This window comes from Pseudogymnoascus destructans (assembly GCF_001641265.1).
Source record: "Pseudogymnoascus destructans isolate 20631-21 unplaced genomic scaffold scaffold_21, whole genome shotgun sequence".
NCBI classification, from domain to species: Eukaryota; Fungi; Ascomycota; class Leotiomycetes; order Thelebolales; family Thelebolaceae; genus Pseudogymnoascus; species Pseudogymnoascus destructans.
In genome coordinates, this window is record NW_020167540.1 from 239674 (window position 1) to 264480 (window position 24807).

At 47.4% G+C, this 24807-nt stretch overlaps 4 protein-coding genes across 4 annotated transcripts; 2 read left to right on the forward strand and 2 right to left on the reverse strand.

The window, feature by feature from the left end:
- Window positions 1-5663: 5663 nt before the first annotated feature.
- VC83_07992 (uncharacterized protein) lies at window positions 5664-6490 on the reverse strand (the record flags this gene model as incomplete). Its single annotated transcript, XM_024471555.1, has 2 exons — window positions 5664-6184; window positions 6241-6490. 2 exons carry the CDS (start codon window positions 6488-6490, stop codon window positions 5664-5666), a joined length of 771 nt encoding a protein of 256 aa, XP_024321319.1.
- A 14297-nt stretch (window positions 6491-20787) lies between these two features.
- On the forward strand, window positions 20788-21684 carry VC83_07993 (uncharacterized protein; the record flags this gene model as incomplete). The annotated part of the gene is made up of 1 exon (XM_024471556.1): window positions 20788-21684. The coding sequence occupies one exon, from the start codon at window positions 20788-20790 to the stop codon at window positions 21682-21684; it is 897 nt and encodes a 298-aa protein (XP_024321320.1).
- Window positions 21685-22076: 392 nt separating this feature from the next.
- Window positions 22077-22427, reverse strand: VC83_07994 (uncharacterized protein; the record flags this gene model as incomplete). The annotated part of the gene is made up of 1 exon (XM_024471557.1): window positions 22077-22427. One exon carries the CDS (start codon window positions 22425-22427, stop codon window positions 22077-22079), a length of 351 nt encoding a protein of 116 aa, XP_024321325.1.
- A 1029-nt stretch (window positions 22428-23456) lies between these two features.
- Window positions 23457-23954, forward strand: VC83_07995 (uncharacterized protein; the record flags this gene model as incomplete). The annotated part of the gene is made up of 1 exon (XM_024471558.1): window positions 23457-23954. The coding sequence occupies one exon, from the start codon at window positions 23457-23459 to the stop codon at window positions 23952-23954; it is 498 nt and encodes a 165-aa protein (XP_024321326.1).
- Between the last annotated feature and the right edge of the window lie 853 nt (window positions 23955-24807).

Genomic DNA, 24807 nt, shown 5'->3' on the forward strand with positions numbered 1-24807 from the left:
AGCCTTAGCTTGGTCTGCTCCTATACTAGGCGGCAGATCTGTGATGAAGTCCATACTTATGGACTCAAAGGGCTTAGTAGGCATTCTAAGGCCTTGCATTTCGCCGTAGGGTCTATGCCGTACCGGCTTGATCCGCTGGCACCAATCGCAGCCACGTACGTACTCCCTGGCTTCCTGGTCTAATCCAGGCCAGTAGTATTTCCGTCGGATCAGTTCCTGGGTCTTCTTATATCCGAAGTGCCCAGCCAAAGGGTCGTCGTGGCAAATCTTGAAGATTTCCATACGTACTGCCTGATTGGGAGGCACGTAGGCCGCTCCCTTGAAGCGTAGGATGCCTGCATCGTCTACTCTCCAACCTGAAGAGCCCTTCGCCCACGCCGACCCTGCTTCTCTGGCCCTGTGAACAGCGAGCTCGTCAGCCGCTTGAAGGGTTTTGATCAGATCCGCTAAGGGTTCGGCCGTGGCACTGTAGGCGCTCTCTCCCTGAGCCATGGCTGCCACCATAACTCGAGGGACAACGAGACCTGGACTCTTGGTGTCCTTACTCTGGTCTTCGCCCAGTGTGGTGCCTACTTCTTGTAAGTCAGCCACTACCCGCCTCATCTGCGAATGGCACCCAGTTGCCTTTTTCAGCAAAAAGCTAGATCCAGCAGAGCTGAACTATGAAGTCCATGACCAGGAACTCCTGGTGATTGTGAAGTCCTTTGAGCAATGGAGACACTACCTCGAAGGAAGCCAGTACCCAATTGAGGTCCTAACAGATCACAACAATCTGAAGATTATGGAAACCACCGCCCTCACAAGGAGGCAAGCGCGGTGGGCGCAGGCGTTATCAGCCTATGATTTCCACATCTCCTATCGAGCGGGAAAAACAAACCCAGCAGACGGTCCATCTAGGAGACCAGATTATGAGGGTGAAAAGGGTAGCCAGAATGTGATGCTACTGACCCTTAAGAACAAGCTCCGAGAAGCCATGCAGGCAGGAGGTATCCCGCAGATAAGTCGGACGATAACAAGCCAAGAAGGCTTTCAGATAGGAGAACCTAACCTACAGCGTAGGAAGGCAAACGCTAGCAGCGTAAGACTGGGCGATGACCATAGTAAGGACACCAAGAGTCCAGGTCTCGTTGTCCCTCGGGTTGCAGTAGCTGCTGTAGCCAAGGGAGAGAGCGCCTATAGTGCTGCGTCTGAACCCCTAATAGACTTGATCAAAACCCTCCAGGCGACTGACGAGTTAGCTGTTAAAAGGGCCAAGGATATTGGGTTGGCGCGAGCAAAGGGCTCTTCAGATTGGAGAGTAGACGATGCAGGCATCCTACGCTTCAAGGGAGCGGTATACATACCTCCCAATCAGGCAGTGCGGATGGAAATCTTCAAGATTTGCCATGACGACCCACTGGCCGGGCATTTTGGATATAAGAAAACCCAAGAGTTGATCCAACGCAAATACTACTGGCCTGGCCTCAGCGAGGAAACCAGGGAGTACGTACGGGGCTGCGATAGATGCCAGCGCATCAAGCCCGTGCGGCATAGGCCATATGGCGAAATGCAGGCCTTAAGAATGCCCTCGAAACCATTTGAATCCATAAGTATGGACTTTATCACGGATCTGCCCCCAAGCGTAGGGGCGGATCAAGGCAAGGCTTCAGACTCCATCCTTGTGATTGTTGATCGTTATACTAAGGTGTCCAAATATATACCCTGTAGGAAAACCATCACGGCCCCAGAGCTGTCGCGCCTCTTCCTTGCGTTCTGGGTAAAGGACTTTGGAATCCCAGCTGAAATAATCACGGATTGAGGGAGTGTGTTCACCTGTCACTTCTGGTCAGCGTTCTGTTTTCACCTCAAAGTAAGGCGTAACCTATCGACTGCTTTCCACCCTCAATCCGACGGCCAGACCGAGAGGCAGAATCAGAATATTGAAGCCTACTTGCGGATCCACTGTAATCAGCACCAAGACAACTGGGTGGAACTCCTCCACTTCGCGGAATTGACCTACAATAACGCCTTCCATGATTCCATCCAGATGTCGCCAAACCAGGCCCAATACGGCATCAATATAGACCTAAGACAAGGGATCGAGGACGACCCCACCAGAAGGGAAGTGCCAGTCGCGAAAGATCGCATCAACCTGATCCTAGAATTGCGACAGGAGCTCGAAGAGGCGTGGAAACAGACGAAGGAAGCCCAAATACGAGGCTACAACAAGCTGCACAAGCCAATGCAGTATGTGGTAGGAGAGAAAGTATGGCTTTCGGCCAAGAATATCAGAACCACCCAGCCAAGTAGGAAGCTTGGGCACCGCTGGCTTGGCCCGTATGAGATCACCCAGTGCATCGGTAAGCAGGCTTACCAGTTGAAGCTACCGCCAAGGTATAAGGCGATCCACAACATGTTCCACGTGTCCTTACTAGAAAGGTATTGGAAAAACACAGAGGAACCCAACCCTCCACCTAGCCCAGAAATTGTGGACGGTGATGTCATACTGACATTCGTTGCACTCAGTTTGCTATCAAACTCAAGAGCAAACTTGGAAATCTCCTCCTCAAACCTACAAGTCACTATACATATTTTGGCTTATCACACCAACAACAAGAGCAATACTACTCACCGATTGCTACAACCATCTATGATTCATTACACGTCATCGCTCCTTAGTTACTGGGCCGATATTACCACATAGCATATCTCTACAACCCTCTATGATTCATTACATGACATCACTCATACTACCACATGACATATCTCTACCAACTAGAGGCCTAGGAGCATGAACGATAGCTCTAAAAGCTCCTACGAACCTCTATGATTCATTACATGTCATCGCTCTTTAGTTACCCACAAGATTGGTTAAGTTATGACATAATTTGTCTATGACATAATTTGTCTATGACATAATTTGTCTATAGGGGTACTCTGACCTTGGACCTCCTTTTACTTCCTATAGGCTACGAACCTAAGAGATGGTTCTATGGGATTCTCTTACGTCGACTACAGTTACCAAGCCTGGTAAGTCATGGAAAGTCTTGGAAAATGAGAGAACTACACTCCTTTAGCATAAATAGGATTGCCCTTTCCTTAAGAAAGGGCAAGCAGACAATACAGTAAATCGACTATCACATACTTCCACGTCTTTTCCAAGCTTCCAAGCATTGATCTTGTTACTCCTTGTTTCTGAAAAGTCAGTGAGGTGTTAACCTCTGACTTACCCCTGAGTTCCCAGACTCAACATTTGTTGCAACTTGTCTGAACCACTTCACTACATCACACACCTGGTTGCTGCGTTGTGGAATAGTCTAAGCTATGACCCTTTGGCTCTGTTTTCTAAGACAGTGTGTTGTCTTAGTAAATTCATCCCTTCCTTGGGTGGCTAGATTCTCACATCTGGTGCACCCACCATTACAGGTGAGGAAGAATACCAAGTAGAAGCGGTCCTAGACCACAGGATAATCAAACGAGGCAGGGGCCAGAGAGAGGAATACCTTATTAGATGGGCTGGTTATACAGCCGCAGACGACCAATGGGTGCCAAAACATGACGTAGGGCTATCATTAATCGAGGCATATTACAGGAAGCATGCACAAGGAAGCAAGGATGGGACAACGTAATGGTATTGGCCCTACAAACTATGAGAACGATCAATCAGAACCCTGGTCAGATGAGGACGACGACGAGGACTCGGACTCAGACGAGGATGACGAAGAAACAGGGATCGCACCCTCGTCCCCAGACGACAAGGACAGAACTGAAGGAGGCCCTGGGGGTGCTGGTGGAGTGTTGAACTTCCACTTGCTAGGCTTCACAAATCAGCGCTCCAACAGAGCACATCTGGCCTGGGAAGTTGTAATACGTGTGCGCACACTTCATGCAGAACGGGCGGGAGCCAGCGCGAAGGCGTCCTGCAGAATCAGGAACCTCACAGCGGGCAGCGACCTTCCACCCAAGCACGGTGCGCTCATCCTTTGGAGCCTCGGACTCAGGAACGATGGAGCCTTCAAGATCCTCAGCTTCGTCCTCGACTTCAGGCGAACGATATGGACGGATAGTGCGAGAACATGATGTGGAGGAGGTGACAACAGAAGGAACAGGCGTGGCGGGCACCTGCGACTCGGGAGAGCTGGACATCTGGGCCGCTGGTCGCTTGCGAGGTGTAGCAACTAGAGCCTTCCCCTTTGGCTTGGGAGCCATGATGAGGGTTGGACGATGTGAGATCTATCCGTAACGATAAGCTCCTGCAATCCAGGTGGAAAGGAAGTGATTACCTTAAAGAAACAAGCAACTGTGTAGGCCCCAAAGGTTGGGACTAAGATCGAGGGCGAAAGGCGAAGTAAGGTGATGTTGAGGATGAAGGTGGCAGGAAGTTCGATAGGAAGTTTGGAAGGAAGTAGGAGTTTGGCGCGAGACCCATAACAAAGGGGGTGGCCGCGGCAATCCACAACCAAGGGGGGTCACGGGACCAGCACACCAAGCGCACACCCAAACAAGTCCACCACCCGGGTCAAAACAAAAAGTCTAAACAAGCCAGGAGGGCAAGTAAGCCCTAGCTGCGAAACCTTGGAATTGAGGGCAATCCCTCTAAGAGGGGAGGTAATTGTAAGGAAGGCCATCACGTGCCACCACGTGAGGTCCCTTTCATAAGCGGCCCATAGGGCTCGGTAAAATAGGGCACAAGGTGCATAGATAAAAGGGGTTGGAGGCCTCGGAAGAAGGCCTCCAGTCAATAGTCGCTGTATATACGTAGACCTATTGTTACGCATTGAATCCTACTTCCTACCTACTGATCTGGTTCCCTGAGCTCCCATGTGACCCTGGGTCCTACGCCTTTACAGGCCTCCAGGACTATCTCAAGGTCCAAATACAGCGTGCACAAGACGAGCAGGCTCAGGCTTTTAACAGGGGGGTGGTTGCACCACAATTTAAAGTTGGTGATGAACGGATCTGGTGTTGCGACGGTTCTTTTTCATCGAGGCCGTCGTGACAGCCGATGTGCCCGGTGGCCGAGATGCAGTGACCCATTCCTGTTGCTCAGGAAGAGGCGCGATCCACTTGCCTCTGTTTGGCTTGACATTCTCCTGAGCAACAGGATATGGAAGCTGTGCCAAGGGCCGGCAGAGATCGTGTTTGTATCATTCGAAGAATGTTCCAGCGAGCGAGGCAATGTCTGAGACGGGTCGGCGATGGATGTGGCGTTATCGGCTACATTGGAAACAGATATGAGGGATTGACCTGGAAGCTTCGGATGAAGGTCGGCAACATGCCCCTCATTGGTTGCGCCATTTGAAGTAAGAACTGGGACATGCTCCAAAACCCGAGGTGGATTCATCGACTGGTAAGTAGTCTCGTTTCCTTGAGCAGTTGTCTCTGGAAGGGCCCCAGAGGATTCAGATAATTGCAAACCTCTGATGGAGCAGTCGGAGTCATTGAGGTTCCAAGTGCGATGCACGGGATAAGGTACGCATACGAATGCTCTGGCGCCTCTCCTCCTTCACGCTGGCTCGGCAGGCTCTCACTTCCTCGAGGCTTGGTGGTGGTGGCTGCACTCTCAACTCAGCAATAACCCGAGCTCTATCCTCATTGATGGACTGGGGCCCATGGGTTGATGCAATATGAGCTCCAGTGTGATTTGAAGTGGCACTGGCGGTGGCAATAACCTGAAAAATACCTTAGGCCTCCACTGAAGCAGCAGCTTGAAGGTCCACTGCATCTTTGGTTGGGGCTTGGGCAGATGCTGTGCCTCCAGTTGGGGCATCAGTTCGAGAAGATGTTGTATGTATAGCTGGGGCAACAGTTTGATGAGATACCAATTTCTTGGCGGTGCTTGTGCCTGTTGTAGCAATGGTCATAGATGAAATTGCTTCATTTCTGGCAAGGGCTGAGACTGAAACTGAGACTTCTGGAATTATTTGGCCCTGAGCCAGCTGTCCAGCTTGGTCCTCGGATTGGGCAGTGAGTTGAGAAGATTCCTGGCCATGGCTTGATGTGGAGACACGAAGGTTTGTCTGGCGTTGGTTTGCAATAATACCTTTTCCGTCCTTGATCGTTTCAGAGATTCTGGCTTCAGTTTTGTTTGTAGTAGCCTCTTCCAGAAGATGAATGACATCGGGGGTCTCATCTATGGGAGACTCGAGGTCATTATCTTCAGTAAATGCCTCCAAAGTTTCCTCGACCTTTGTGGTCTCATTTGCTATCCATTCAGTTAGAGCTACGTCTACACCGATAACTTTGGGATATTAAACTCACAATTAATCTCCGTAATCTCAGCTTGAACTGTAGCAACACTGCTGGCTTCACCAGCCTGTTCCACTACATCAATCTTGCACTTAGTCCTACGGCGCTTGTTCTTGCCTGTTTTTGCTTTTGGTCGCTTTTGGATGACCATGACTGGTTCAAGCCTTGAAAAGCCCTGACTCAATATCGGAATGACCTCCAAACCATAATATAGTTTCGAAATGTTGTTGAAATTCGGAAAGCCTGGATTTCTTCCTTCCATGTTTGCGATACAGTCCTGGGTATCATTGTTCAGACATGTCTGGATCAAGAATCAATGGTTGTCTTTCGCAAACTGATGGAGGTCATCGTGGGTTGGAGAGATGATTGGTGCCTCGTCATCAGTATTGGTCTTGCAGCAAAGTGTGTCAATTGAGTCATGCTCGATCTGAAGCGCCTTGTTACGACGGAACAAGAAGGCTGGCCAACTACAGGACAGGAAGGAGGGAGGTCGCATGAGACCGGCCCTGGTACCTGGAGGGGCAGCGGGGAATAGTAGTTCCGAAAGTATCACGTGACGGACTCGCAGGATGATGAGAAGAGTCCTAAGAGTCCAGGACTCTGAGGACTCGAGTGAGTTCCCAAGAGTCCACTAGGCACGACGCCACTATATAAGTAGATAGTATTTCCTTAGATAGGAGCTTTGTGCTCAACTCAATACAGTATTTGTTATATACTAGTAACGTGTTACTTGAAGCCTTTGTGTCTGATCCCCTGCCTCCTCTGATAAGTAAACCTTTACGCAAGAGAACCTCTGTGTCTTCTATCGTTTAGAAGTCAGCGTTACACGCCTCTGGGTCTTTAGTGAAGATTTCAGCAATGGTCTCATTGTGGGCCTTCATTCTATTGTAGAGAAAGTCCGTGCTCCATACAGTTTGACCAAATGTAGTGCCAATGTAGCTATAGGGAATGGTGGAGTTTGAAGACGGGATGCCGTGGCTTGCAGAAAGACGTGAATTCTCATAACCCTGTGATTGTTAGTGAATAGGTTTCGTGTGTCTTCACACAGCTATAACTTACCTCAGCCCAAATCCTGAGATCGATAAAGCCCTCTTGCTCCCTCTAACAGTGCTAAGGAATGTGGCATTTAGGGCTAAAAATAGGGGTAAAGTTAGTAAATAGGCATCATTAATTCATATTTTGTGGAGTAGAAGATAATATGCCTTCATACTCTCTTGTAATGCAAGCTCAACCTATAGAACTCTAAGCTTATAGAGCTACATCTTAGCAAATTAAAGAGGATACAAAAATTTGCCATTTGCACTTAGTTTCCAAGGGCGTCCTGTTCGAGGGGCATTAATAAGATGTGTATCAAGTAATTGCTTGTTGATATCTGGATTATATCTACAGTAGCGTGCTTCAGCCATGTAGTATCACACTTGCCGCTTAGAAGAGACTCTTATAAAGAGTATAAAACTGGACTGTAACTATCGAGAGAAGACAGTAGCAACAATTAGTTATGAGAATGGTGTGTCTACAATGACTACTTAAGTACTACAATGGCATAAACTAATAAAACGAAAGCTAACATGGAAACTAGGATTAACTAAAGTGATGAGAGAAGCACGACTACAATTCGCTCTACAATATACACATTAGACTCTTATGGATTAGAAAAACGTTATATAGACAGACAAAATATCTATAGTCCTTAGCCATTGACGTAGAGGATTTAAAGTATAGAGGACAAAAGATGAGAGATTCGAGCCATCTGTTATTCGCTCTTGATGGCATAGAGCATAGAATTCATGTAGTGGAGCTGTTTTACATATGATAAAAAGGGGCCATATCACATTTGGAAAAAGGAGACAGCAAAGGAGAAGAGAGAAGCAGCAATTGAAATCGAAGCATTTAATAATACAATTGAAGCGCAATGCAAAGAGGAATGGAAACTTGAAAATGGAATATGTCACCTTGGATTACGAAACTATAGAGGAAGGAAGCCAGAGTGGAAGTTTACAAAAAAAGACAGGAGCAGTGAGCTATGAGAAAGGAAAAGGAGAATTAATGCATGGTAATACCGAAAAGTCATCCTTAATCCTTTACTTCTACCGTTTGCACAAGAGTATAAGAAGGAAAGGCCAAATACTATTGTACAAGAAGATAAAGCACCATCTTATGCGTTAAAGTGGCAAAAGGCTGTCTTTAATAGGTTTAATATTCAACGGCTATTGTAGCTAGGTAATTCGCCCGACCTTAATATGATTAAGCCTTGTTGGAAGCAGGTTACTACTTGTAAAGGGCCTCCTACAACTTAGAAGACTATGGAAATCATGTGGAAAAAGGCATAGGAGGAGCTTGAATAACAGAGAATATAGGCGTCGATTAAGAGGATTCCACGCCATATTTAAGAGGTTATTAGACTCGAAGGAGGAAATGGATATAAGGAAGGGGTTAGTGATATATCTACACATGGCAAGGCACGTAGGAACTATTAACTATTATACTTGATTTTCATTTTATGAAACTATAGGTGTGAGTATTGTAAGCACTCATTTTGACAGGGGTAGGTTATACCCCTGCCTAGTAAGGACTTTTGGTATACGCCTCTGTAGATAGTGTAGTAATTCAATTAATCTGTTTCATTCTATATACTGTAGTCTACTGTCAAGTTTTCCTGCCTGTTGCGTAAAAGCCGAATGCCTAGTCACTAAAACATCACACGATTTACATGTAGTTGCAATATCTCGGTCCTTCCTCTAACAGGTTATGAGCTCTTTAGTGATGCTTAGAAAGCTTTGTGTTTTGAACTAGATAATTGATTCTGAAGACTTACATCAATAAAGTGAGAGCCTAAGCTATCCGCTAGTAATACTCAGTCTAAAGGAGTCTGTAAAGCAAGCCATCAATTTAGCTATGGCAGTCTAGCTCTATAAGGCAGAAAGTGATAACAGCTTACAAAAAATAGAGTCAGAACACATCAAATGGTCCTAGATCCAGAAGCTGTCTAGTCTGAACTATTAGAATTAGGCCCTCTAAATCCAGATTGAGCTTATTAACAGGAAAGTCTAGAGTGCCACTAATGCTAGTTTTACGCTCGAATATGAGCTTGATAAGTCTGAAAAGGAAGAGACTGCGGAAGTCACAGCTGTCTGTAAGGAGAAGCTTGCCTTCTTCCACAACAACTAGGCTAGAAGAATCATTCTAGAAAGCTGTATCCCATTAATCGTCAACTGGGTTATAGGCCTCGTGACAGCCAAAGAGGTATGGGATAAGCTTAAGAGAATGCATGCCTACAACAGGCTGTAGCAGCTAGACTCTAAAAATGAGGCCTTTAGAAGCTATCTTCTACTAGCGACTACCCTAGTGTTTGATGTTGCCACAATGCTAAATCAACTCCAAGACGTAGCAATAGAGCTAGAAGACAGGCCCTCAGACTTAAGAAAGGTCAGCTGGCTACTGGTAATTATGAGAAGTCGTCATAGTAGCAAATATGACATTGCGAGCACCTAGATTAGGGTGGCAAGGATCACAGATTACTAGGATATCATTGACTAGTGTCAAGAAGTATAAAGCATGAATAACGGTTATTTTATGTACGAGCGCAACAGGAGAAGACCGAATTCAACCTTGGTTTATTGGAAAAGCTAAAAAGCCACGAGCTTTACAAGGAATCGATATTCCTAAGTCTATCATAGCTCAGAGGTGTTGCTGTTGTATCTTAGCAACCACATGTAGCTGCATGCTACCTGTCGTGGCACACAGCTGGTTTGTACTAGGCCTGTCTTTGTCACTTACTAGTGGCCTACTGTCGAGGACTCCTAGTTTTTTAACTAGAGTTGTCTAGTAGATCATCATCTCTTGAGGATCTCTTTCATGTACTCCTACTTGTAGTAAACTAGTTGTTCTAAGAAGGGCAAACAGGAATGCTCTGTCTTGTCCAGACAATGGATTAGACAGTCATAAGTATAACACTTTGACCATGGCATAATATAGTGCTAAGGATGATCAGTCCTAGTCATGTCCTAGTCCTGCAATCCCCTTCCTTCTTCATCTGTAGGAACTCTATTAACGTGGTACATGTTGACTCTAAACATCTCTCCAAGTTGAGATCTGTCATGTCCGCCTTCTATCTCTAGCTGTTCAAGCGCTTAGATAAGGCTCTCCTGTCAGTATTTATAGACCCTGTGGTTAGGATGATAGATGTTAACAGTTCTTCCTTCTGCGATGGCATCCTAGATGTCATATTCGCAGAGTTTATTCTTTAGCTAATTAGTGGCTTCCTTTTCTGTGTGTTGTCCACCTTAGGGTTCCTGCTAATGTAGGTACCCTAGGCAACACCTCATAGAACAGACCTTGACTTCCCAATCTTGTTTAGTGCCTGTCCATCGTTCTAGGCATCTTGATACTAGGACCTTTTTGTCCTAGTTCTAGAGGATGCTCTTCTTCATTTTTTAGTCGAGGGGGTCAAAATCCTCCTTGCCTAAAGAGATACACTCTTCCTTATCAAGGACCTCATAATTCTCGTCTAAGCTCTGCCATTTAGGGGTGCTTTCATCATTCATTCCCCTGTCTAACATATCAAATTCTTTAAGATCCTAAGTACTGATACTCTAGATCTTTCCTATAACGTGGCACACAGCTGTCCTTGCAGGGCATCGTACCCGCCCTGATTATTCCAAGTGGTATTAAGCTGCTTGCTAAACTTACGTCCCCTGCTTCCCTTTTTAGGCTGTCTACAGTCCCTAGCCGTGTAGCCGGACTTGTTGCAATTAAAACAGAGCTGTTACTTAAGCTGTCGCTCCTTGTTAGGGTTATGTAGGCGGTTGCCTTGCTTAAAGGTGGCATCAAGTTCCATAGGGTCAAACCATCAGTTGTCTTGAGAATGGTTGTCTCTCTTTTGACCTTCATTACCTCGATACTTGTAACTCTTCTTCGGGTTGTCGTAAGTTCGTTGTTGCTTCTAGATGCAAGTTCTGTATAGACATGGCTCTTTAGTCCATGACGATAGTGGCTAATGAGTGTGTAGGTATCCTAATTGGTTTAGTTGCCATATCTTTGGAATTCTATAGTGTATGTGAGGGCGCTACTAGCCTGCTTCAGTCCATACAGATGTTCTTCTGTAGTTTTAACCTCATTGATAATGCTAAACATATGGCGGATCTCCTTCTTAAATTCCTTCTAAGTACCGAACATAGTTCTAGTGGTCACCATCGTACCATAGGTGTTCTCATGTTAGAAATAGTCCTTAAGGAAGGGTTCTACCCATCGAAGGGTTTCCTCTCTAAGGTAGGATGATGTCTACAAGGCATAACTCTCGTTAATTAGAAACTTGTCATCATTGAAGTGCAAGTATAGCTCGATCTAGAGCAGAAACACTTGAAGTTCCTTGTGGTTGCTAGAGTAAGTGTTAGGCAACTTAACGTGTAGGGTTTCCTAGAGTTCTGTGACGACTGGTTCTGTGTTAGGCATGTATTTGTCTTAAGGCGGGATCGCCTAAGATGGCGTAAGCGTTAGCGTAGCAGGAGTTGGTGTAGCTAGGGCAGCCCTGATCTTTCCTTAGATCCTATAGCTAACATGTTGCTTTGCAGTGTTGCTAGTAGTTCAAACAGTTCAGTTCAGTTCAAATTTGAGGCTGAACTGAACGCCCCACAATATGAAAATGCGTGAACTGAATTGAACGCCCCACTTTATGGTATTGAACTGAACTGAACTGAACTGAACTGAACTGAACGAACGCCAGTTCATTAAAGCTATTTTGCTGTCATCTAGGAACCTGCAAGCCAAGTAGTGCAATGGCTTCCAAGCCAGCTCTTTAGACATTCTAATGCCTCAATGGTCTCTGTGCCTAGCCTATTTCTTCTCTCTGTAACTGTAATTCCTGCACCTAAAAACAGACGTACTGGCTCTGCTGACATAGCTGGTATTGACAATATATCAAATGCCATAACTGGTAGATTTGGATACGTTGCACGCTGTGTAGGCTCCATCCACCAAGTGATAGAATCCACCTCAACGGGGCAACAAACCCCTTGGCAATATCGTGAATATTCATCAACTATAGGTGCTTGTCTTGCCTTCTCAGCTCTCCACTTTGCAAACCCAGTCTTTGGCGTGAGCGGAGTTATTGGAAGTATAACTTCTGTACTTTTGTACTGAGATTGCCAAAAGTCCTGCACTGTCTTCTTTGCATCCGCTACCCAGATAGGGTCCCAGTTGTCTTCTAAATAGCTCCATTTTTGACTTGGAATGAGAATCATTGCTGCAATGTATACAGGGCTTCGATCTGTAAGGCTATAGTACTTATCCAGCTTTGCCCAGCCAGAGTTAATGCAAGGAATCATAAATGAATCTGAAGCATAGCTTGTCTTGCCATCTTCAAGCTTCTCTAATATATAATCCATAGATGGTAGGACTCTTTCCAAAGTGGCACTACGGCCTTCTGTAGCTTTTGTAGCTTCATAAAAGTCTCCAAGAAACCCATAATGTTACTTAAATTAGCCCAATCAGAACTAGACAATACATCGCCTACTAAATCACCTCCTTCTTGAAAGCAATATAGGTCGATAGCAGGTTTAACGTCTTCATGAAGAGCTGAAGTTATCATTGAAAACCAAGAGTTCCACCGTGTCGTATTGTCTCGAAGTAATCGACGTCCTTGACTGAGTTTCTGAAATCGCTGTTGTGGAGACCTTTGAATATAAACTACAATGTTATGTAACTTTCCAAGAGGGCCTTTTCGACGCCAAGTCTCCATTTCCAGCTGTGTAGGAATATACGAAGAACTTAGGTTGTTTGTCTCTGAAAGAGCTTCATCTTCAGTTGAGAAAAGAAAAGCCTGAGCTGTAAGATTGATAATGTGGCCATTGCAGTGAAGACGGTATTTCTTTGCATTATATGGAATATGGCGCTCCTAGATTCCTAGTCTATAGGAAGTGAAAGGAGGTCCAAGGTCAGAGTAACCCTATAGACAGATTATGTCATAACTTAACCAATCTTGTGGGTAACTAAGGAGCGATGATGTGTGATGAATCATAGAGGGTTGTAGAAGCTTTTGGAGCTATCGTACATGTTCCTAGGCCTCTAGTTGATAGAGATATGTCATGTGGTAGTATTAGCCCAGTAACTAAGGAGTGATGTCATGTAATGAATCATAGAGGGTTGTAGAGATATGCTATGTGGTCATATCGGCCCAGTAACTAAGGAGCAATGACGTGTAATGAATCATAGAGGGTTGTAGCAATCGTTGAGTAGTATTGCTCTTGTTGTTGGTGTGATAAGCCAAAATATGTATAGTGACTTGTAGGTTTGAGGAGGAGATTTCTAAGTTTGCTCTTGAGTTTGATAGCAAACTGAGTGTAACGAATGTCAGTATGACATTGTTACTCCTTGTTTTTTAAAAGTCAGTGAGGTGCTAACCTCTGACTTATCCCTGAGTTCTCAGACTCAACATTTGTTACAACTTGTCTAAACCACTCCACTACATCATACACTTGATTGCTGTGTTGAGGAATAATCTAAGCTACAACCCTTTGGCTCTGTTTCCTAAGACAGTGTGTTGTCTTAGTAAAATCATCCCTTCCTTGGGTGGCTAGATTCTCACATCTGGTGCACCCACCATTACACCCTGCTGCTTCGTCAAGTAGTGGGTTCATGTCTTCACCATTGTAGGCTCCCCTGGCTTTGGCAAGTAGTTGGTCCATCGCATCGTCGTTAAGTCCTGCTTCTGGTTCAATGGCTTATTCCTAGTCGTTAGTGATGGCCTGACTCCTCTCAGTGTCCTCTAGCGCTAGTGCGCTAGCAATCAGTCTAGCCATTAGTCGTCTAGTATCCTATGTAGTGCCCTCTTGGTTGCTATCACTGGTGACTCCACCACTAGCTTGTTTTAATGATAATTATGGTGATGATCATGTTATAATTACCTTATTAGGACTAGTGTGTAGGGTGACTGTAGGGGCGGCTACAGGGGCAGTTGCACTAGCCAAAGGTACGTCACTCCCATGTGATAATCCCCCTCTATCACCACCACCAAATCCAGTGCGAGCATCGTATAGCCCCCCTATTAGGATCGTACCATAGGTGGCGATAGGTACAGTACTGCCTGTATATTACCATCATCTCTCCTAGGCTGACTTGCCTCCATTAGGTCGAATCTGATCATTTCTAAGTCCTTCACGTCAACGCTTATACCTATAGTAGGGTCTAACCATTGCCCTTCTTCGAATCTCGCTGACGTGCCAGTAATGATCTGGTTACTAACCAGGTCATACAATTGATACTGTCAGACTACTACCGAGTACCCCACTAGGGCAGTTTGCACCATAGTTAGTGCTAGCTTGTCACCCCCTTGCTATTCTAGTAAGAGCTTGGCGTACGCCACAGATCCCTAAGCTGGTAGGTGAGCGATAGTGGGTTTCTTACCGCTATATGCCTCCTTAGGTGTCTTACCTCTAGGCCCGACCAGGGTCCTCTTCCTAAGGTAGGTCGCTACCTTAATCGCTTCCTACTAAAGATGCTTTGGTAGGTGGGCGTGTTGCTCGGGCAATTAATACTAACGCCTAGTTTAGTCGTTTAGTGACCCCGTTTGGATATGGTGTTTACACTGTCGTAAACTTGAATTTGATACCATACTGTGCCCTAAACATGGCTTCAAGTCCCCTATACTCTCTACTATTATCACATTGGATAACCTTAACTTACTGTCCTGTCTTGAGTTCTACCTAAACTTGGAATTCCGTAAACACTACTTGTAGCCCATCTTTAGATGTTAGCATGTAGACCTACGCTTTTCGTAAGTAGTCGTCTGTAAACGTAGCAAAGTACGTTCCTTTGTTAAGTTCTAGTATCCTATATAGACCCTAAAGGTCGCTATGTATCTTCTTAAGAGGTGCCCTAGCATGTTCTGATGCCTGCCTATTAATAACCCATGTGCTCTTATTTAGTAGGCACGCCTCAAACGGGCTCGTAATACCACCTATCGCTATAGGCAGAGTGTCTACAGCAGTATACACAAGGCATAGAGTCTTGGGGCTTAGGTGTCCAAAACGTCAATGCTAGGTCATGGCTTCTTTAGGTGGCATCGCCACTGCGGAGTAGGCAGTGACGGCGCCTTCCTAGGTGCCATTAATGATATATGAACGCCTGACTCTTAGTGCAATCCCGACTACTTCGCCTTGTAGTTCGAGGAGCATTCTGCCATCCTGTGTTGTTCTTGCCGTAATGCCCCTATCCTAAAGATGTGGCACTGATATGAGACTGCTAGTAAGCTTTGGCACATGTAGTACGTTGTTGAGCTATATATGGCGTTTCTCTCCTTTGACATAGGTATCAAAACTTGTCGTTCCTTTAGCGATAGCTTCAATCGCTGTTCTGTTCTCTATATTAACTTGTATCAGTTTAGTGAGTAGCTGGTAATTAACGAATGCCTACCTGTCGTATGTCATATGGCATGATCAACTATCTAGGATCACCCCTAGGTGCAGCCATCGCTTGCCTAGTTCGCTGTAGCTTCTGTGATGGCTACCCATGTCGTTGCTAATACTGTGGCTATTGCTTCTGCCTGTGCTAGCGATAGGCTAGCGCCCCCTCCTAGTGCAGCAAGTGGTCCTGTAGACGCCCCTTCCGCCCCTTTTTTTTGAACGGCAATCAGCCTTGATGTGGCCTATTTTGTTGCAGTGGTAGCATCTACGATCGCTTTTCTAGGCCGTTGCCCTTCCTAGGTGGCGTTCGGCTCTTTGGTCATTGTCTGTAGTGACCCGTAGAGCAGTCTCGTCAATGGACTTCTCACTGTTGATTCTATCCTCGAGGTCTGCAAACTGCATAAATATCTTGCGGTAGTCCGTGATGCCTCCTACTTCGATTTGGGCAGCGATGTTATCATATTAGGCCCCGCGACTTTTCATTATCATGAGTAGTCGTATAGTCTTGACTTGGTCTGCTAGGCGGTACTCTGCTTCGGCGTCGCCAATCGTCTTCCGATAATCGTCGAGCATGGTTCTGATGTTGTATACCGACGTCGTTACTGGCGGGGCATACGAATAGAAAGCAATCAGCTTTGCGTTCAACTTTTACAGGCCCTCGTGAGCGTACATCTCCTGGAGATATATCCATTGCTCTCGGGCTGTTTCTATCATAAGTATGTGGCTTCGAGGGTCCTGCGCGCAGAGTTCCATTATCACAGCCACCGCTCGGTCATTCTTGCGCCGAATCCTCATTGATTCGCGCCTTATCACAGCCACCGCTCGGTCGTTCTTGCGCCGAATCCTCATTGATTCGCGCCTTATCTTGGTCGCGGCGATAGTGTCTTCGTCGTCCGTCCCATCGCCTTTCGCTGAGTTATCAGGCTCATCATCAGAATCATATTCTGGTTCGATAGCCCCCTAGAGGCTCTTGGTTTGCAGCAGCTTCCTGGTCTGTATCATCTAGGGGCGGTAGTTTGGCCCAGTCAATTTATCATATTGACTGCAGTTCTGTACGTATCCTAGCCCCATACTGTGGGCAGTTCTCACTTATCGAAGTGAGTACTCGGAATTGATTTCTTGGTCGAAAGTGATAAACCGGTCGTGCTTTCCGGGCTCATAATTGTCGTGACCAAACTTTTCGCTTCGCTCAAGGTTGGAGTAAGCAACATGCGCCACTTCACGCGAGAGGAAGCAAGTTGCGCCAACTCACAACTTGCATATGTTCACCGCTACTCTGTAACAAAACCTTTACCATAGCCACACATAGTATTTTATATAGTAATTCAATCCAATTTATTTAATGGAAGAGACTCCACTATCAAATGCCTGTAAATGGCTAGCAGAGAACCCCTCAGAATCTGCAACTACTGCCATTCGACTTTTCAAGGTCACGCGATCGTCAATACGGTGGAGTATTGCCCGAGCAGCTCGACGGCAGCAGCAAGCTCAGCAACAGCAGCTACCCCAACACGGGGATAAGAATAAGCTGCTATCTACTGCGCAAATTGAGGCTCTTAAGAAATGGATACTTGAGCAGTATTACCTAGGGTTTGGAGCTACTAGGAATATGATATTTGCCGCAGTCTGCAAACTCCGGAGCCCACAGCCCCCGCCATCACAGAGTTGGCTTACAAAATTTATTAAAAATGAGCTTCAAGAATACCACTTTATTACTACAAAGCCAATTGCGCAGCAGCGTACGAAGGCTCAAGACGAGCCTACTGTTACTACTTGGTTTCACGACTACCTTGAGTTTGTACTACAGCATAGTATACAGCCAGAGTCAATTTGGAATATGGATGAAACTGGCTTCCAGGTAGGAATCCCAGGTGGTGAGCGGGTAGCAAAAGAGCTCTACACCCCAAGCCTGAAAATCGTACATCTATTACTATCCTTGAGGCTGTGTCTGCTGTTGGAAAAGTCATACCGCCTGTACTTATTATTCCGGGCAAAATTCATATGGATTCTTGGTACCACACTGTAACGCTGACTTCTAAACGATAGAAGACACAGAGGTTTCTTGTGTAAGGTTGACTTGACAGAGGAGGCAGGGGATTAGACACAAAGGCTTTTCAAGTAACACGTTGCAGTATTGTAAAGAATACTATATTGAGTTGAGCATGAAGCTCCTATCTAAGGAAATACTATCTACTTATATAGTGGCGTCGTGCCTCATGGGTAATCTGGATAGTTGGCGGATAGCTAGATATTCAGGATAGTTCGTGGATAGCTCAACTATCCAATATCCACTAGTTTCTGCAACTATCCATTAGCCCCATCACATGGCAGCCTACCCCGCTTCCCACTGTGACTCACACGTCACGTTACTAGGCCCTGGCCCTGTAACCATGACATCATGTTACTGTAGCCGTAACACACACCAACCTTGAAGGCACAGAGCTCTTCTTGCTCTCCGACTCTGGATTTACTAATAGCCAGCTTGCTCTCTGGTGGCTACAGCACTTTGCGCAGCATACAGCTCAATATGATAATGGAGAGCCAAAGGTTCTACTGCTTGACTCTCACGTTAGCCATACAAGCGATGATTTTATCATTGCAGCTGAAGAACACAACATTATCATATATACCTTCCCATCACATCTTACACATGTTTTACAGCCATTAGACATTGGGATATTCCAGCCTTATAAGCACTGGCACCGAGAAGCTGTGCTTGCAGCTATAAGGCATATGGATATTACCTATGACGTCCAGTCCTTTATGCGGGATCTCACTCTCATGCGGGAGCAGACCTTTAAGGAGTCTACTATAATATCCGCTTTTCAGAAAGCTGGTATTTGGCTGGTTAGCTGTGCTGTAGCTCTTGCAAAACTACGTATGTACTCGCAGCCTACTATAGAGCCTACACCTATGCCTATACCTAGTCTACCAATCCGAGTTTCTACACCTAAACCCACGACTTTTAGGGGGGTAGAAGAGGGGCTACAGCACTGGAAACAGCGGGTTCCACAAGGCTTTAGTAGCCCCTCGAAGCAGAGCTACAGGAATTGGCTTACCAGCACTGAAGAGGTAGTAGTAGCCGGCCAAGTCCAGGAGCTTGACCTGCGTACTGTACGGCGGCAGGTCAAGGAGTCCAAAAAGCGGGCAAGCTGAAGTAGGGCCCGCCTTCAATTTGGAGGCGAGCTCTCTGCTGACCGAGCCCACGAGCTTTGGGCTGAAAAAGCTGATTGTTTAGCCCAGAAGCTCCAGGCCAAAGAAGCCCGGATAGCCTGCCAGGCTATCAACCGGGCCCGCAAACAGCTCCGTAGAGCTAGAATTGAGGCCCGGAAGCAGGAACGCCTCCGGAAAAAGAGGGTGGCATTCTACACTAATGCCAGCCTCCCAATTCCTCTAGAGTGGAAGGACCCAATTCCTGACCCGGAAGCCTCTGAAAGTGAGGGCAAGGAGGAGTATGAGATTGCGGGCGAGTGTGGGAGCGAGCGTGGGAGTGAGGATGGGAGCGAGCGTGGGAGTCAAAGTGATAATTCAATAGAGTAGGCAGATTATGTACCTTTACATACAAATTACTATGGGCTAGTACTTACTCTCAAAATCGTGAGTTGGCGCAACTTGCTTCCTCTCGCGTGAAGTGGCGCATGTTGCTTACTCCAACCTTGAGTGAAGCGAAAAGTTTGGCCATGACGATTAACCTGTTGGGGGAAGGACCGAAAAATTGTCACCGCGCACAAATCGTGTGGCGCTTGTGTCAGTCGGACCTTGTAAGGATGCCTCCTTATCTCAGAACTGTTACGGTCACTACAAGCATGAAATCCGATTCGGTGTGGTTTCGAACCAGTAGAGGAGCACATAGCGAGTTACACTATAGTGGGGGATGGTAAGGGTGTAGGGTTCAGGGCCAATGCTGACCTGTTGCAGTGGAAGGATCAGGGCTAGGGTTGGAGTAACCGAGTCGGGCCCGTTTCGGATACTCAAGGAAACAGACTCAACGGGGTTCCTCCTTCATCTTTTTTGTATCCTTCGTAGTAGACCTATAGGATAGCATCCGTTTAGCCTCCGACTCACACTCTCATATTCTATTACTGTGAGCTGGTTGCCCTGTGTCCTTACAGACCTTCGGGTTTTGCGCAATGGGCAAGAAGGCTTCGACAATAGGTTACCGTATATACAGTAATCGGGTCAATGAGAGAAGAGGCTATCTGTGACCAATTCTATGCAGGTCTGAAAGCCCATGTGAAGGATGAAATCTCAAGGTCTGACAAACCAGATGACCTTAGAGAGATGATTGAATTGGCTCAGAAGATCGACAATTGTCACTACGAACGGCAACTCGAGAAGAAAGGGGGACCACCTAGTCAACACTGGACTCAGAAGAGAAGACAAACAAAGAGTCATTGGCCCCAACCTATGGAACTCGACGCTACTTTCAAGCCTAATCGCAAACCCCACAATCCCAACAAGGAGCGACAGTTCCAAGAACGGCTCTGCTTCAACTGCAATAAGCCTGGACACATAGCACGAAACTGCAGACAGTCAAAGAAAGGGAATGGAGGTCGAAAGAGGTAGCGGATTCAATTCGTTGTTCCGGTGCCGTTCCTGATTGAAGGCAGTAAGTTCTCGTACCATGGTCTGGTAGTCTCCATTCCATTGGTTTTTGATGATCGCGACACGGCTGCGGAATTGGGGAGTCCACTTGTTCCACATGTACCGAAACCATTCCGACTCAGAGACTTTGTCATACTGACATTCGTTGCACTCAGTTTGCTATTAAACTCAAGAGCAAACTTAGAAATCTCCTCCTCAAACCTACAAGTCACCATACATATCTTGGCTTAATGGCAAACAGCTTAACGCTACTTGGCAAGGTCAAGGTGGGTGCAAGGCCCCGCGAGGACAGCTATGTGCCACGTTAAAAGGAAAAGAGATTCTAACTATTCTAATGGCCTACTCACTATTTATGGGCGTTTTAGGGCCCTACAGTAATTACCGTGGAACGCTGGCCCCCTCGGTGGGGGTTACCAAACTTCTAGGCCAAAAGCCCGGAATCCCTCAGCTCCCGTTCCGATTCCCAACACACTTTGCAAGGTGGTCGGTGCGAACACCGACGATTAATTTGACCCCCTCATCACTCCTCCACCAACTGAACCGTCAAAACTTGAGAATGCTGAACGTATCTACCGGAGGCAGGCATGCATTTCACCGTATCTCTTACTACTTCAGGAAGGCTGCGTCTACCCATCCAGACAGGCTGCAAGCTCGTCAGCTCGAGGTGGAGCGCAAGTTTATAGTCACACCAGCTGCTAACTCCTACTTGCGCTCTAACGGCGGAGGTTCAGGATTCAACAAATATGAGAGCCTCAGGAGGCAGACTACCAACGACATCTACTACGACCGAGACGGTTTACTCTTTTCAAAAGGAGTTTATGTTCGTCGGCGGAATGGACATTGGGAGGCGAAGATCCGCACCGGCGGCGATTTCATCAACTCGGCTTTCGCGGAGATCGATGGCAATAATGCAGTGAGGGAGATTATCGATCAGAACTTGAGTAACTCCGCAGACGGAGCTGACATCGAAGAAATTCTGAAGCCTTGTGCCGAATTCGCCACGGATCGAGAATCCTGGATGATTGACGGCAAGTTCAAGGTTGACGTCGACAAAACAGACTTTGGACACATAGTTGGAGAGGTGGAATTGACAAGGACTCTCGAGTATGCCAATGAAGAGGAGGAAAAGTTAAGGGAGTTGAAGGAAAAGATGGACCAAGAGATCAAGGTTTTCATGCAATCGTACCCACAAGCATTCCCAGTTGGACGCCCGGTTGGAAAACTGAGTGCCTACTTCCACAGGCTCGACCATAGGATGCGACTGCGTCATTTTTTGCAGATGGGCGAACTCTATTCTGGAACTGAGTTTATTCTTGAATACTACTGGTCATGCAGGATCCCACCTGAGGATTCCCTATCATACCTCATGCACAGACTTTTAATCCGCTTTTCTCGCTTTACTACCACAAATAGTCTATCACCATTCCAGTTCCTTTGCTTTGCCAGCACTTGAGGTGCACTCTGCTTCACTGGTCTTGGTCCAATCATAAAATCCACCTCGCTGCAGGAACGCATTATGCTCCCACCTCACTTGGGCCATCGCCTGCCTCATACCGACTGTCAATATGCTTTCACTCGCTTTCTCTTCCCCGTCGCCTTTGTCTACGAAGCGCATGTATTCATCTAAAATCAAATAACTCCCCTTCATTATCTCATTGCTTCCCGGAACGAAACAATTTAATTGCTTATGTCTGTCACAAACGTCGTCCACTGCTCATCGCTTACAAGAAACGAACGTGCATCGCGCTTGCGTCGTTCATTATCATTTTCGCATCAGGCACTGGAAGACCTTCCACCGGAAGGGCTTGAAAGGTGTAATCGGACCAATCATGTCTTCATCCCAGTTCAGGCTGCATACAACGGTGTTGATTTTGAACCTGATGCCGAACTGTTGACACCAACCGGCAACTTTCGTAAGTTGCTCCACATTCTCACCATTTCTGCCTCTTCCGATTGTAATATTTGTTTTTGGGCCGAACGAATCCCAGGATATAGCGAGGATGTCAATGAACTTCGAGTTTTCTCGAACAAGAATCTTTCTGTGATATTCGAGCTGTTGAAAACGATGCTTATGCTTTCTATCCCCAGTTCCCCTTTCCCATAGCGGAGAAGCTCACGCAAGAACGTGGGATACAAAAATGGCTCACCACCTGCGAAATTGAGCTTCTTCATTCCGGCCTTTTTCAAGAGCTTCATTCCACGCTTGGCGTCATCGAGGGAGAGGATGCTGGAGGTCTGCTCGGTATGGAAGCAAAAGCCGCAGGTATAGCTGGAGTCGCGAGATCAGAGGAAGAGGGGGATTCTAGTAGACGGGTTCCCGAGGAACTTGGAACAGCTGAGGCAATTTGAAGCGGCAAGCCTACTCTCGAACAGGCTAATAGCAAGTTTGTACTAATTCAGCAAGCAGTTTGCAAAACCCAAACTCGTTCTATTTTTTAACTGCCCTCCCGCACCCGGCACCCGTGCCGCAGTCTAGACCCACCCTCCCGCGTACCCGGCATCCACCCCCGCACTCTAGACCCGCCCTCCCGCGCACCCGGCACCCGCATACTAATCCCTACTCTCTTCATGCTCGACGAACAACAAAATCCTGCACGGGATCGTCGTCACGTGGACCCTCCGCTTCAACGACCTTCTCCACGCCGACCGCCTACACACCTCCCTCTGCCGCCTCCTCTCGATCGGTGACTAGAGAAAGGTTGGCGGACGCCTGAGCCGAAAGGTAAGCCCCCTAACCCCACACTACACCCCTCTAACATCCCAGGCCACCTCCCTAGAAATCCACGTCCCGCCCACCTTCACCCCCGCACGCCCCGCCCTCACCTACTCCCACACGGCCATCCCCTCTAACATCGACGACCACCCCCTTGCCAAGACCCTCCTAAAGGCCACCCCCGCCGCCTCCATCTAGCGCGGCTCTAACGAATTCCGCGACTTCGAATGCCGCAGAGACGCCCCTGCCACCCTCGAGGACTACCTCACCAACGACACGCCCATCCTCTCTCTCCACATCACCTCCTTCAATGACGCCACCATAATCGGCCTGACATGGCCGCACGTTCTCATGGACGTCATGGGCCAGCAGGCTCTCCTGCGCGGCTGGTCGCTCGTCCTAGCCGGAAAGGAATCCGAAGTGCCAGCCCTCCTCGGCGCACGTGAGGATGCCCTCTTATTCCCCGACGAAAACCAAGAAGTCTACCGTCCCAAACGCCTCCAAGGTTCGGCATGTTCAAATCCGGGCTGCGATTTGTCGCCGACCTTCTCTGGAACTGTGTCGTCGAGACACGCACCATCTTCCTGCCAAAGGCGGCCGTCGCCAAGTTGCAGCAGCAGGCCCAGGAAGACCTCTCCGGCGAGTTCGTCAGTGAAGGCGACGTTTTAACGGCGTGGGCGACGCGCGCTGTGGCCTCTTCCATGCCATCCCGTCCCATAACCGCCCTACACCCGCTCAACCTGCGATTCCGTCTCCCATCCCTCATCCAAGTTCCCGGCGTCTTCGTGCAGAACATGGCCGTCTCAGCCTTCTCGCTCTTCACGCCTGAACTCCTTCGAGGACCCCTCGAACCCATTGCGCTCGAGAATCGGCGCCAACTGATGGAGCAGGCGACGGAGCCTCAATTGCTCGCCTTGTTACGTGAGATGAGTCAGAGCTACACGCCTGGCGGCGATACAACCGTTCTCTGCGGCGAGTTCCATGCCCTCCTAATGCCGTTTACGAATTAGACCAGAGCAAACGTCTATTAGGCGGCCGACTTCAGCGCTGCAGTCGTACGCGCCGGCGAGGGAGACTCGAGGAACAATCCGTCCGGCACCATGGTATATCAACATGCCAACTCAATGCGAGGGAGCCCGACGATGCGAAATGTTGTTATGATACACGGCAAGGACCACGGCGACAACTACTGGCTGACCACGCTTCTGCTCCCGGGCGCTTGGCGAAGATTGAGTGGCGATTTACACATAGCCGGCCTTTGTATAGAAGAAGCCGGCCGTTCAACGTGAACCTGTCAGGTAGGAGGTGTTTCGCACGTGTTTCTGGAAACGACTCTCTGTTGTCCTCACATAAAGCCTCTATTAAATCGAAAGGCATCTGGGGCTTGGGGGTGTCCATCGAATTAATGGATGCTATGTAGCTCTCGGCGAGTTCGGTGCTGATTCGGGGGTGCAGGCGGCTTGGACCTAACAATACCCTCGCCCTACTATCAAGCTTGACTTTCTGCTGCATTACCAAGTCTTGGTCTCTTCGGCTTAGAATATCTGCCTTCTGGTTATTCTTGCCTGCGGTGTACGTGATGCAGAAATTGAAGTCGGAGAGTAGCTCCATCCACGGAACCTGTTTCGCTGTGAGAATCTTGGTAGACATGAAATATTCCAACGAACGGTGATCAGTGTAGACGTCAACTCACTGGCATACCGAAGCCAACTCGGGCCTCCATTTTCCAAAGGCTTTCACGATTGCAAATAGTTCCTTGTCGTGGATCTCCCAGTTGATCTCATGTCCGATAGGACGTGACTGTAGAAGCTTACGGGGTACTATCGCTTGTCAGGGTGTTCCTGGGACAGGACACCAGCTACG